This window comes from Medicago sativa, chromosome 1 (assembly GCF_051527215.1).
Source record: "Medicago sativa cultivar Bolivia chromosome 1, Bolivia_mono, whole genome shotgun sequence".
NCBI lineage: Eukaryota > Viridiplantae > Streptophyta > Magnoliopsida > Fabales > Fabaceae > Medicago > Medicago sativa.
This window is the reverse complement of record NC_140749.1, coordinates 83,360,225-83,375,348: the sequence shown is the minus strand read 5'-3', so window position 1 is coordinate 83,375,348 and position 15,124 is coordinate 83,360,225. Positions and strand designations below refer to the sequence as shown.

At 32.8% G+C, this 15,124-nt stretch overlaps 2 protein-coding genes across 3 annotated transcripts; both read left to right on the top strand.

The window, feature by feature from the left end:
* The first annotated feature begins 1,945 nt into the window (after positions 1-1,945).
* LOC146958265 (G-box-binding factor 4-like) lies at positions 1,946-7,051 on the top strand. Of its 2 annotated transcripts, XR_015025010.1 has the most exons (5): positions 1,946-2,674; positions 2,911-2,982; positions 3,904-3,933; positions 4,051-4,142; positions 6,457-7,051. XR_015025010.1 is itself a non-coding variant. In XM_085741362.1 (4 exons), the coding sequence occupies exons 1-4, from the start codon at positions 2,114-2,116 to the stop codon at positions 6,535-6,537; spliced, it is 744 nt and encodes a 247-aa protein (XP_085597488.1). In that variant the 5' UTR covers positions 1,946-2,113; the 3' UTR covers positions 6,538-7,051. The 2 variants fall into 2 exon arrangements, 1 of the variants encoding a protein (XP_085597488.1); XM_085741362.1 differs by lacking the exon at positions 4,051-4,142.
* A 3,186-nt stretch (positions 7,052-10,237) lies between these two features.
* Positions 10,238-12,718, top strand: LOC146958264 (Cupredoxin superfamily protein). The gene is made up of 4 exons (XM_085741361.1): positions 10,238-10,782; positions 10,869-10,984; positions 11,093-11,491; positions 11,936-12,718. Exons 1-4 carry the CDS (start codon positions 10,653-10,655, stop codon positions 11,996-11,998), a joined length of 708 nt encoding a protein of 235 aa, XP_085597487.1. The 5' UTR covers positions 10,238-10,652; the 3' UTR covers positions 11,999-12,718.
* The last annotated feature ends 2,406 nt before the right edge of the window (positions 12,719-15,124 follow it).

Genomic DNA, 15,124 nt, shown 5'->3' with positions numbered 1-15,124 from the left:
GGTTAAACTATAAATCGTGTACATAATAATGTTCTCAACACGCTTTTAACACATATAGTTTTCAACACATTTTCTTTGATGTCTAATGAATTAAAAAATTCAAATAAATTCTATCAAATTTATATAGAATCTATGTAGTTTGGTGGACCATGTAAATGTCAACAAATCAAAAGATTCTATCATATTGCTCAAAGATCTTGTTAAAACTCTCCACCTTATACAGATATTGAATGTGTTTGATCTGCTAAAAAAATAAAATAAAAGATTGATCATAACAACTACAATTATATTGTGTTTGACTCTATATTTGTTCTAGAGATTAAACAAACTAGGAGACAAGAAATATGACAAAAATTAAAATCTTTGTCCATACAAAAATACGAAAATAACTTTTTTTTAACATACATTGTAAAAGTTTTTTTTTAATAACAATAAAAATGTTTGTCATGTGATATCTTGCCTTATAATTGTTAAATTAATTTGAACCTCGTCCCAAAAGTTAGTTCAAATGATAAAGGTATTCAAACATATTTATATTTAAACAACGCAAAAACCTGAACAAAGTGGGATAAATAACAAATGGTTTTTCTATCATGTGCAAATTTGCACATGTTAAAAAATTTAAAATAAAAATTTTGCATTGAAACTTTTTTTTGACAAGATTTTGTATTGGAATTTGTACATTTAATATTAAATATAAATTTTTTAAATAAATAATTGTTGTTTTTGAAAAAAAAATTATTGCCATTAATTGTTTTAACAAACACCCAACAAATTACAAACATCTTCAAAAATACTACATCCGTCCCAAAATGTAAGCAAAAAAAAACTAAATTTTTTTGTCCCAAAATGTAAAAAAAAAAGACAAACTTTTATACTATTTAATCTTGTTTTTTAAAAAAATAAGATTTTCAAAGAAAAACTTTTGTTTATTCTCCTAAAATTAAATGCAAATTTTCTCTCTCTTCACTTTTCTCAATAACTAATAGCCAATGAAAATTGTTTTTATATTTTTTTCCACAATGATAAAAGTTTTAGGATTTAGTCATGGATCATTAGATACAAAATATAGCAAGACAAGAAAGAAGGAATAAGAGATTGTGTACCTTTAAGATTTATGATTCATGAAGGATGGTTGTCGGAAGGATGAGAGGGATGACTAACCTCATTCCGTTTAGCACCAGAATGTTCAGAATAATTAACCGTCTGATGAGATGACGTTTAAATAGTTAAACGGCTGAGGGCAGGGACCTCTCATTGGGCTTATCTAAATGGTCCAACCCATCACGGTCCATTTAGTAAGAATAGCCCAATCACACATATTCATCAACTAATTAGTGCTCAACACTATAGACCATAATTTATAAATTAATATTAACTTATAATAATTGATTATTGTCAATCCATAATTGATTAATTAAATAATTAATCCAACACATAAAACTTATTCAAAAGAAAACATAAAAAATTATACTTCAAATTCTTATATTTTACTTTTCTTAATAAATGTGATTTTTTTTTTTTGCCTTACAATTTGGGACGGAGGGAGTAGCTAACAACCAGGGGGAGTACACTTATCAAACAAACCATTGTGTGATATGTCACACAACTCGCACGCACTAGAGAGGGGTGGCACTTTGGTGACATAATGTCACCGTGACATTAAATCTGGGTCACACAACACACACCTTTGTGTGACCCAGATTTAATGTCACCCATACAACACATCTTGGCCACACAACACAAACCTTTGTGTGGCCCAGATTTAATGTCACCGTGACATTATGTCACTGAAGTATTATCCACTAGAGAGTGCCGTTTACCGAAAGTTAATTAATAATGAATGTACTATTTTTTTGAAGAAATAATGAATGTACTATTTTTTTTTTTTGTTTTGAGCAAATAATGAATGTACTATTAAGATTTTTGTTGAGAGGAATAATGTACTTGTGAGAAAAACAGAATCGAGACAAGTGGCGAGTGTAAAGAGGTAGTTGGGATTGTCAGTCCGCAGCTTCTACACTGTCAGAATCATCATCAGCTCAAAACTCAAAGCAAATCCAAAATCACAATCCCAATTTCAAAAACCCTAATTCTTAGATCTATTCTATCCATGGCTTCTTCCAAGCTCATGCCTTCTTCCGATCCACCTTCTTCTCCATCTCCTAAACCTCACTTCACCACCGCCAATTTCCTCGACGATCAAATCTCCCTCGCCGACGCCGTCGCCACTCCTCGAACCGTCGACGATGTCTGGCGAGAGATCGTCGCCGGCGATGTGATCTCCGGCGATAGGGAGTGTAAAGAAGAGATTTCCGATGAGATGATGACGCTGGAGGATTTTCTTGTGAAAGCTGGTGCGGTTGAGGATGAGGAGGAGGGTGAGGATGTGAAGATGACGATTCCGTTATCGGAGACGCTCAGTGGTAGTGGTATGTTTTCGTTGGATTCGAGTTTTCAAGGAATTGAAAACGTTGATGGGTCGGTGATAGGGTTTGGGAATGGGAATGGGAATGGCAATGGGAATGTGAATGGGGTGGAAATGGTTGAAGGTGGGGGGAGGGGGAAGAGAGGACGGCCTGTTATGGAGCAATTGGATAAAGCTGCTCAGCAGAGACAGAGGAGAATGATTAAGAATAGAGAATCTGCTGCTAGGTCTAGGGAACGCAAGCAGGTATTGATTGTTTTTGTGTCTGATATGTTATGATACACGGACACCGGACATGACACTGACACGAGTAATAATTTGAGAAACTGATTGTAATCAAATGTGTCAGTGTTGTGTTGGACTAAAAACACGTGTCGGATACAGGACTCGTCTTTGCTCAGATGTTTTAGTGCTACATGATATGTGCTTTTGTTTTTGTGATGTGGGTTTTTGACTTTTGTTTTGGTTTTGTGTGATTTTAGGCTTATCAAGTGGAATTGGAGTCCTTGGCGGTGAAGCTAGAGGAGGAAAATGACAAGTTGATGAAGGAAAAGGTGATGTATACTTGCATTTTCCGCAATTTTTTTATAAATCAGCAATGAATTGCGATTTTGATCATCAAAATTGTAGAAATTGTGCTATTTATTATAGTAAATTTCCGAAATGGTAAAACCGTCTTTGGAATTGATGATGGTCTGTGGATTTAATGAATATCTCTATTTAAACTTTGTTGTCGGTAGGATTTAAAGTAGGGTTAGGGTGCAATTAAGAACTAAGAAGAGATTGCTGTCAATTAATTTGGATTCCTCTATTGATGATAGTTTAGAAAGTGATGATTTTTCACGACAGAGGGACAAAGTTGTTTGGCAGTTTTCGATTTAAGGGATAATTTTGACATTTCATAAATTAGGGACTATATTGTCTGATGCTTACGATTTTGAAGACTAAAACGATGATTAATTCATTCCACATTTTCCATCAGCTGCTTGCTTTTTGCTGTGGTTAATGCTACAAGGCGAACATTCTTTGTGGTCTATGCTGAACTTGAACCATTCGACTCTGATTAAGGGACTAAATTATAATTAGTGCACTCAAGTTGTGCTTGTTAACAGAAGTGGTGAACCAATGTCCATTATTGAAATCCTTCTGTTTTTTTTTTCAAACAACGAAATCAATGTTTTCGCCTTTGACTGTGCAATTAGTTTTTACGTGGGTAATTTCCATAACGGCCTCATAGAATTCAGTCCTAAAATCTCATTCTATTTGTGTCTGAGCCACGAAGTTCCTTTTTTGTTCTCCTAACACATGCTACCATGCTTGTTTTTATATATTTGGAATGTTTCTTGGAGCACTGTTGGTTACAACTTCTGTCTCTCTCAGTCTCATACTCCTGCAACCCTTTGAATTTTCAGATTTAGAGTTTATTAATGATTATGCTTTCCTCCTGACATCTAACAGATAATATTCTTGTGCAGGCTGAGAGGAAAAAGGAGAGGTTCAAGCAGGTACTGATTTATATTTTATGCTATTGTTTGTTGGTTTGTTTTGGACCTTTTGGTAAACAATATAACTGATAATTCACTTATTCTTTGAACGAAATCCTTTCCCATTTGATACCATAGCTGAAGATTGCTTGCTAGTTGCTACTGATGAATATGTTGTCTTGGCTGATAATCATCTTCTGCAAATTAAATTTGAGTTTTCGTTCTTAAATGTGAGGACTTTTACTAATCTACTTTTACTTCCAATATGCCATTGGTTTCTTCTACATCAAGCATCTCACCTTTTCTATAGTATTATTTTTAGATTTGTTAAAGACTACTCCCCAGTTCATTTTTAAGTGTTTTTTAGAACTTTATGTTACTCCCTCTGCCTCTAATTATAAGACCCCTTTCCACTTTTTATTGTCCCTTAATATAAGATCCTTTTCAAAATTCTATATGCATTAATGATTTATTTACAAAAATACACCTGTTTAAAGCACCATTGAGAAACATAAATTCCTCTCTCTCTCTCTCTCTCTCTCTCTCTCTCTCTCTCTCTCTCTCATGATATCAATAATTTATAGGGATAAGTACGTAAAAATAACTCTTTGACAAATTAATTACCACAACTACTTTTCTTAATACCCTTGAACTTTGTTGGAGAGTCTTATGATAAGGGACGGAGTGAGTACTGTAAATATGTAAATAATCAAAGTGAAAGTAATATTAACTATTTTTTTGACAATAATATCTTTTAACTATTTATTGAAGAAAGAAAAATACTTAGAACGAGATAAAAACTGTCAAGAGCATCACAAGAAAAAAGACAATTTAATCATTTTTTTAATGAATTTCCTTGGTATTTGTGAAAAACTTTAAACCAACACTTAAAAGAAATGGAGATTGTATTGCTTACATTTAGTAAAAAAAAAAAAATTGAATCACTAGTTGACGTGTAGTGGCAGCAACCAGGGTATAAAAAATTCTAACAAGCAGATGCAGCAACATATGTATAGAGGGCTAATCATATTCCAAGATGTAACTCATATCCTGAATGATTTCAGTCCAACAAAAAACTGTCAATTAGGTGCACTGGTCAGGATTTTAAACTGCAGACCGCATCACATGATGGGGTCCACAGGGGCATCTGCCTGCAATTACATTGTGTTTATAAATCACGGAAAAACCCACTTTGGCCACACCACCGAGATGATAACCGGTTATCTCTTGCACTAGATTTAAAGTTATTTGTTTCCAGATGTCTCTACTGCACAAGTGTCATTGATGTACCTTTCATTGCCTACTAGTGAAGAGGGTATTACTATCAATTAGTATGCTTGGGAAGAGGGATTACTGTCAAACCACCAAAGTTCATTCAGGCATCCATTTATGCAGCAAGACAAAAGTTATGGGCTGCTCGTTAGTTTTTTGGTGGACAGAAATCATTAAGGAGCTGTATGAGTGCACATCTGACATATGATTATGCTTGTGCACATTGTTGCTGCATGCTAGAACTTTAGTATCCTATTTGCTTCCTCTAAACAACTGCGATTTCTTTTTTTAGTAGCCAGCGGTGGCGCAACGGCTGCCGTTGTTTTTTTAGTTTTGTGTGACACTATAGCGTCACTATTGGGTTGCAAGAGTGGAACCAATCTTAAACCCCAAAATGAGTTAAAAATTATTAGGTTATAAAGGTAGATTTGGGGTATTTCCATTGTTAATTATGAATCTTGAGTTTTTTGTTTGTTATCTTGAGCATTTATATTTGTGTTGTGTTGACTTTTTTATTTATATAAAATATTTTAGAATCCCTACATGAGCAATTTGCTAATGTGCTATGGGACTGGTGGATGTACACTATTGATAATTCTGTCAAATAGTTAAAGGAAAAGAGAGACTACAGAAAACTATAGGTGACATTATCATGTGAAATATAGAATTAAATGGTTTATCTGTAGATATCATCACAGAACATTATGGCATTAGTTGATCCATGTAAAAGAGCCAATACCACCTAGTGGGAAAAGATTTTGGTGGTTGTATAAATTTTGAATCATCCATGTTAAAACACACTACAAAAAATTTAGAAATCTCAATTAATTTTTGACACACTAGTTTGGTGTACTCACTCACATTTTTTCTTGATGATTTGTAAAGTCTTGCCTGTTATTTATACATATTATTTTTGTAATTGAATATAGTATCCCTTTAAATATTTTTTCTTTCAGTATTATTTGAAATTTTTAAAAAATTCCCTACAATGTACTATATGTGTACTAAGTAGTTAATCATGAATGCACATGTTTTATTAGTTGAAGGTTACTTGCATATGATATGGAAAATCAAGAATAGGGAAATTTTACCGATTCAAAGATTTAAGAGATACAAAAGAATAGTTTGGCAAGTATGATTTTCAAGTGTGCTTTGTTTCATCACCTTATGAAGTTTGTTTGCTGTTAGTATTGTATTTTTAGCTACCAGCCTAATAGATGTTAGCTATCTATAGTGATTGGATGACAACTGACCTGTTTTATTTGTGTGTAGCTTATGGAAAAAGTGATTCCTGTTGTGGAGCAGCGAAGGCCGCCACGGTTACTCCGTAGGGTTCGCTCCTTGCAGTGGTAGATCATATTTGCTGGTGGTACAAGATGTGAACTGAAGATTGTGGGAAATAATAAAATGGGCAAATTAATCATTATTTATCAAATCAAAATAGTTAGTCTCAAGGGTAACTGTGGTTAATGATAAGAGATAGAAGGAATCAGTACCTGAATGGAGTACATAAGAAATGTCTTTTGCTCATTTTATGGAGATAAAAGCAGAATTGTGAAGTTGGACCATGTAGTTTAGATACAATGTAGGCATCCTGGTCTCACCCCTGTGCAGACTGCAAATGTGCTAGTAGAGGGCAAAGGGGATTGTAGACGACTATATGATGTAGTCACGGTTTAGTGAGATGCTATTATTTAGGAAAGAAATGCATATACAGAAATCATTTATGTGATTCCGTCTTGAAACTTCTGTGCTTGTGAAAGATAACTTATTAACCATCACTGACATGTGGAGATGCCTTGGTAAATTTAGTTGTACTGTTACTAATAGTCCTCGTCTTTTTGAGGAATTTATCTTACTTTGACCACTGGTGGTGCTCTTGTAGTCTTGTTGAGGATGTTAAGGTTGTGAAATAGTTTGCATGAGGAAGGTAGAATAGGTGTTAAGAGAGACAAATATTAGAATGTTCAAAATGTTATGATGCAGTAAATATATTGCCTAGCAGCAGAATTTCGACAGACAAAGGCATGATTAGATACAACTTTGTTTTGGTATCTTAGGCGCTGAACTGTCTAAAACGATAAAAATTTAAACACACTACTTTCAAAGATTTATTGTAATTTTTTTACCTAATATATTTGGAGGAAGTGTGGTTTCTTACTACACTAACGTAAATCATAAATGAGCAGTGAACACTGAACAACACTATCTTTTCCACGTTTTCTCCGACGCTCACTTTTTTATTGTCTTAAATCAAGGTGGATTTTATATTTTAGAAATGAGTTCTATTTAGGCTCTGTTTGGTAAAAATAGCGGATGACTGATAAGCTAGCTGATAGCTTATAGCTGATGACTTATAGCTGATGACTTATAGCTGATAGCTTATAGCTGATAAGCTATTTGAAGTGTTTGGTAAAATTAGCGTTCAACTAGCTGATAAATGTAAAATGACATAAAAGGACATTTTTAATTCATAATAAAGTTTATATCAACTAAGTACTTAAAATTTAATAATTTAAATTTATTAATTTAATATTATTATTAAATTAATTTTTAATCCCTAAATATTAATTTATATTTATTTTCATTTGTTTAGAAAAATTACATATAAAGTGTTAAAAATATATTAACAATAAATAAAATTACATCGCTTCAAAAACAAAATTACATATTTTGAATGTAACAGTAGTTTGTACCTTCTTTAAAATAAAAAGTAGTTTGTACCCAAAAAAAAAAAAAAGTAAAGCGTAAAAATAATGCTATGCCGTAACAATATAGCGATAGTAAATATTGAAATAGTTACCAAAAAAAACATAACAATTGTAAAAACAAAAGTAGCGTAAACGTAACTGGAAAAAAATATCTTTCATTAAAAAAAGAATCATTCATATATGCATGTTTAAACCATATGTATTTTAATTTAGGGTAGTGTTAACTTGTGCCCTCAGGGCACATGTTAAGAACTCCAAAAGAAGAAATATTCTATAAAATTTTGTGCATTGAATTTATTAAAAAGTTAAAGATTAAATGAAATGCACACATTTTAATACATTATTTCCATATTTGATTCCTTAACTTGTGCCTTAAGGGCACAAGTTAACATTTCCCTTTAATTTATAATATAATGAATGTTAAAGGGCAAAAAATGAAATTTAGTTAAACTAATAAGGGTAAAAATGGAATAAAAGATGATAAGCTATAAGCTATAAGCTCAAACGCTACTTGGAATAGCTTCTGAAAAATAGCTTATAAGCTCGTGGAAATTCGTGAAATAAGCTATAAGCTCGTTGTAAAAAATGTTACCAAACAGAGCTTATTTTGTCAGACGAGCTTATAAGCTATCCGCTATAAGTTATAAGCTCTTTTTATGGTCTTACCAAACAGAGCCTTAAAGCAGCGAATCATATATTAATTTTGTCAATTAAAAGAATGAGTGTTGAAAATAGTGTTAAAAAGATAATGTTGTTGAGATCGATTATACATAGATTGAGATTGAGATAGAAGGGGGAGAGATTCAACAGACATAGGACGAGGGGTATAATGCTTCCTTGTCGTTTTCTACCTAGTGGTTTCGTTATCTGTAATTTAGTGGGACCAGTTGTTGGGTTTAACAAAGCTGCTACCTTAGGTCAAGACATCGAGCTACTTGTCTAATTGCTTGCCTCTCCTTGCATGACCTAATTACCACTTATGCCGCAATAACATTACTATCAAAAATAGTTAAGAATCTTAAGATGGTCTGATAAATATGATAAATCAATATACTAACAGAAAAGAAAAGATAATGGGGATCATATAGTCTTCTAACCCCCAAAAAAGAAGAAAAATAAATTCAATCAAGAAGGGTTAAAGTGAAACTAAAACATATTATTTTCACAAGATCTTAATATTTTTTGTTTAGATTTGGTATTGTTGTAAATTGTAATTGTCATTTCATTCTCCAAGTAATTATCGTATGTGGTTTTTCCTCTGGCCATTATAGTTATTTCATCGTACTGCTATCTCACCATGTATGGACAACAAGTCCTACGGATATCATAGCATCATATCCGTAGTTAAAGTTCATGAAATACACGAAATTGGAGCTGACAATTTAAATTTGAAAACAAAAGAAAAAATGCAGTACATAATCCAATAACTAATTTATATCTAAACTAAAAAAAGGATCTAATTTATATAAAATTAAAATGCCTAGCTAGGTAATTGAGTTCCCACATCTCAGCATGCTTTTCTTCTTCTTAGTAGACTCACATTGAATAATCACAGTAGTTAGCTTACAAGTAGAAAAAACGATACCTTGAAAAGTTCATTCCCCTGTGCATCAAAGTATGAGCAACATTGTATTGTAGTACAAAGTTATGACCAAGAACCTTTTTTTAAAAAATAAGTGGGGTAAAGAAGAAAGGCATTCTCACAAACCAAGAAAGGTTTTTGAATTGAAAAATGAAAGCAGTGTATTTACTCATTGGATATGATATAATCAATGGACTAATCATTTTAGAATAATAGTAATCCCATCATCATTATTCAGTGAGCCAAATTTTCCTTGTGATTATGTTCCTTAACCCTTTTTTTTTTCACTTTCTTTCTCTTATGTGTATGTTTGACTTCATTTCCAGAAGATGTAAAATTGATTATAGATATATAGAACTGAATCTAACATATTTCATAGCTCTCAAGTAAAGTTGATTCTATTTAAAACTAACAGTATGGAGTTTTTTTATTTTAGAATTGATTTAACATTAAAATTAATAGTTCAATTGTTAATTCTTTGGTTAAAAATATGGAGTTTTTGATTTTAGAATTGATTTAAGAATTATTCCATTTAAGAATCAAACTAGGATTTTTTTTGAATGATTTGTCTATATGTGAAAATCATTAATCACTTGAACTCAATTCACTTTTACATGAATATATTGAAGTATAAATAATTTTACTTTGAACTTACTTATAACTTGAATCAATTTCACATATCAAATATTGTAGACCACATACATCATTTATTAAATGAATCTAAAACATAGATTTTTGCTTATATTTGTGACCGGAGGTGTATAGGCTATGTAATTTTTTGATGATAGGTTTCAAGAAACAAAATCATGCAACCTTTTGCTGTGTAAAGTAAAATATCTTCACACTATCCCCAACAGCAATGTCTGGCATCCATTCAAACTCTTCCTTATCAAAAGCCAAACACTCCTGACACTTTAACAGTCTCCATCCCCACTCTCTCTCTCTCTCTCTCTCTCTCTCTCTCTCTCTCTCTCTCTCTCTCTCTTCCCCACACAAAACACAGTTTTCAAAATTCTTTTCCTTTTTTTTTTATTTATATTTTTTGTACTATTCCATAACTACTCACAGTGATGGGCCAGAGATAAATACTCACATAACACAAAAGCTACAAAACCTCTTCTTATTTGGTCTTTCTCTCCGAAATTTTCCCTAAAAAACAAAGCACATTCATCACAATGTCTCTTCCTATTTTCTTTTACTTTCTTATACTTTCACTGTTCTTCAAGCTTTCACACTCCACCACAATTCTTGTTGATGGATCTTCAGAGTGGAAGAACCCCACTGTTTCCATTGGTGATTCCATCAGTAAGTATTATCACCATAAAACAATTGCAGCTAGCTAACATTACTCTGTTTTGACTCTGTTTTCACTCTGTTTTTCTCTGTTTCAGCTTTCAAGCACAAACAAAACTACAACCTCTACATTTTCAAGAACCAGAAAGCCTTCAATCTCTGCAATTTCACTCAAGCCAATCTTCTCACTGATCCTAGCACTACCTCCTATACAGTAAGACCCTTCAAATTTCATCTTGGTTCTTTTATAACAGCTCAAAAAGTCATTCTTAAGAAATATACTATCAAATTTTCTTAAACCAATTTTCTTTCATTTTTTCAGTGGCACCCTTCTCGTGTTGGTTTCTTCTACTTCACCTTCTCCAATGACTCACTCAAAGCTTGTCAAGATTCTCAGAAGCTAGCCATAAAGGTAACTCCAACAAAAGCTTCAGCACCAGAAGCTTCTTCACCAATGCCAACTACTCCAGGTCCTTCTTCAGGTGGAGATATACAATCTTCTCCTTCATTTCCATGGCCATTTCGTCCTCACCAAGGTTCTTCACCAGGTCCAGCACCAACACCAGAAGCAAGTTCACCAATAACACTTCCATTAGTACCATACAAAGGTAGTGGTGATGGCATGCCTTTCATTAACAGTAACCCTGCAGTTCCTCTACCTACTGGTGAAGTTGATTCTGCTACTATACACCCCCTTGCTACTTCTGGTCATCAAGGACAGGTTCCCATACTCTTCTCTCACTCTTTGCTTTTCTAAAGTATGCACTCATTAATGTCTAGCATTTCTGCATTGATTATGTTGTCATGCACTTTCCTGAGATTACAGTTTGTTAGGCCTTTAGGGTTATGTTTAGATGGGTTTATATGAAAGTGAGTTGAATAATAAAATTGAGTGTAAAAATCACATTTAGAGAGAAAATAAATCTCATATTTTGTGCTAAGCATCATTATGTGATTTATTGATTTACAATCAAAGATTATATGAATAATACTTTGATGAGTAAAGAACTAATTGGACATTGAATGAGTTTTAAGAAGGATGTCATAAGTCATAACTAGAAATTCTCTCATATTTGACTTTCCAAAAAAAAAATATATATATTGATGAGTAGTGAGATTGATGAATTACTGATTGGGAGTTGATGTCTATTGTGGTTGACTGCAGGTGATGATTGGATCATTTGGATTTCATGCTGCTGTGCACATTATGGCTTTACTGCTGCTGTAAGAAGAAAGAATTGTAGGGCAGTTTATGCAAAAATTGGGAGAGAATGGGGTAGGGATGGTAAACCAAATTAAATGTGGTGAAATGGGCCTAAAGTAGCTTTAAGAGTGATGATTATACCATGTATTAAGATGCTCTTATATTCTACTTTAGAGTTTTTTTAGCACCTTTTGCTCTTTGGATTTGCAAATTGCAATATAATTGATTGCTACTTTTTGAAAAAATTATGTTTTCCTCTTCTAATTATTCCCTTTTTTGCTTTAATGGTAATTATGGGGTCCTAAGATAAGAATTAAAATGACCAGATACAATACAACATAGCCACATGGTGGTGGGGGAGCTTTGAGTCTGAAATCAGGCCAGCCTCTAAAACACTGCATGACCCACTGACAGATGACAAATTTTGGCATCAATTATAATCCAAAGCTACTTTTATTATTTGAAGAAATTTATTGCATGGTCCCTTTGTGCATGTACTATGTAGTAAAAGTGAAAGTGTAAAATAATAGAAGAGCTTTTGTTTTTGAAGGAACAATAGAAGAACTTGGTGAAGTTATAAAATGCCCTTTTGTGGAATTATTTGTCAAAAATTATGTATGAAAAATCTAATCTTAGAAAGGTTGTATAATTGTTATTATTTCAGAAGAGACTATAGTCATTTTGGTCTTGAATATGTAACAATCAGTTACAATAGTTCCTTAATATATCGAAATTTTAAAATAATCTTTGATTGTACATTATGTTAGTCAAAATAGTCTTTTACGTTAAAATGTTTTGTTAATATTGTTATTATTGTTATATTAATCTCGCGGTATACTTACATATTGTCATATCAGTTCTTATATGAAAAGAGTTAATGTCGGTATTGAGGGATTAATTTGATTAACGAAGTGCACAATCAAGGATTATTTTAGAATTTTGATACATTGAGAGATTATTTTGACTACTCGTTACACATTCAGGAACCAAAATGACTATTACTCAATTTAATAATTACTAACGTGCATAAGAGCATGTCTCGTTTTTGAGCTTTTAATGAAGATCATAGTCAACCTTCATCATAGCGAAAATTAGAATTTTTGTAAAAGAGTATTTTTATAACATTTCATTAATAATAAGAGTTTATACAATGGGGGTACATAATAATGAATAGTGGGACTAGCTGATAATGCAGTAGCCCCTGTAAAGGTGTAACCTTCATCATTTGCTCGTCTCTTGTGTGAACTCGACCCTAAATTTGGTGAAATAAGTAGTAAAAAGACTCTTGCAAGTTGAAACCACGTAACCAAATTCTGTTACATCAACCCGGTGATGATGGAAGGCATATGTAGGGATATCAATAAAGCTCCAAACATCAAAGCCCCCACCAAAGCCACTAAATTTAAGCCCCTTAGTTGAACAAAATTATTTTGCCCCATACCACTATATATTCTATTTACTTGTGAGCCTAATATCAAATGCCTCAAAGCCCCTTATTATAATTATTTCCAAAAAAAAAAAATAGAAAAATACAACCACCACCGGACCACCACCTCCGATTAAGGACCAATGTTATATTGGGGCTTGTGGGCCTATGTTATATTTAGGGGGATTAGTACTATTGAGGCCTATGTAAAAATGGGCCAATTTTCCCTTGTTCTTTTTTAAACCCCCTTTACATGTGGGTTGGGCGTCTATTGCAATCTTTGAATCCAAAGTGAAGTCAACATTATCGAATTGCATGTCACTGAACCATTGTAAAGCGTGAAACAGAACCAGTGCTTCTCCCACGACCACCGTACATAGGATCGACAAATAAAGTTTTTGCCAACATAAACATGTCTTCATCATATCATCACGAACACAAATACTAATACCCGTTCTATTCAACTATTTGGAGAAAAATGCATCAACATTACATTTAAGAAAACATCTTTGTGGGCGCTGCCACCTAATCAGAGTTGTAACAACCACCGATGAAGTAGATGGATTACAAATCGTACCTAATGCACCTTTCCTTTATGGGGTTATAGCTGTCGTTTGATCATTGTGGGAAGTTTGTTGAGTTGGTATTGTGACTAGCTGCCAGAATAGTGGTGTTAGCTTAAGTTCTAATGGGCAAGGTCATCATTAGAACCATCACAACTTACGTAATTTTTAGGACACTACACTTGTTTATCCTGAAGTCGAACCCAGGTAGGCAGGCCCCCCACGACACATACGACAAATTAAGTTCTAAACCACTTTCAACCTCCCAAACACCAGCCCAAAATCCCGACCTTCGTAGATGAGAATTATCTACAAACCATTCTATTCTACTTTCCAAATCAATTTATCCTCCATCGTCTGATCAAGTAAAGGGGTTCAAAGAGTGGTGTTGGCTATGTCGGAACTAAAGACTTGTTGAATCACCTCATGGTTCCAACCCTTCAGTGATGTATCAATCAAACTACTCATCGAGAAATCTCGCACAAAATTAGACTTAAAATTTTGGATAAATTTTATCAACTATTATTGTTATTTTTATTTTAATTACTATATTTATAATTCAAAATTGAACTATGATTAGTTTAGAATAAAATTGTATCCTGAAATCTTAATAGGGAAATCATTTTCCACACTAAATTAAATATTTATACTTTTAATATGATTATTTTTAATAATAATAATAATAAATCTAATATAGAAAGATTAAACTCTATAAAATGCAAATTTGATAGATACACATTAGAAAATAATTTTTTTAAATAAAAATTATTTTTGTAAATTTTCTTTCAAAAAAGAAATATATATTTTTTCAATGAGTTCAAATCTAAACATGCGAATGCAGTCTTGTTAAAGGGAGAATTTTGACATATATTATGGTACTACTTAGGCCAGACCCTGGATATTGGTCCGGGGTGCGATGACCTAAAGCCCATGCATGTAGGGGCCCAAAAAAAAAATTTATATAGGTGGTGTATATAGCTATTAGCAAACGCACCAAAAGGCCCAATAGTCAGCAATACCAACGCTTCAACCCGTTAGTCTTCAAACTGGTATTTTCATCAAAATGGCTCGTACCAATGCGAAAAACTCATACTACTCGACAAGTGAAACATAACACATCAAAAACTATATTTTGTAAATTGTGGTCATTATAGTTACATA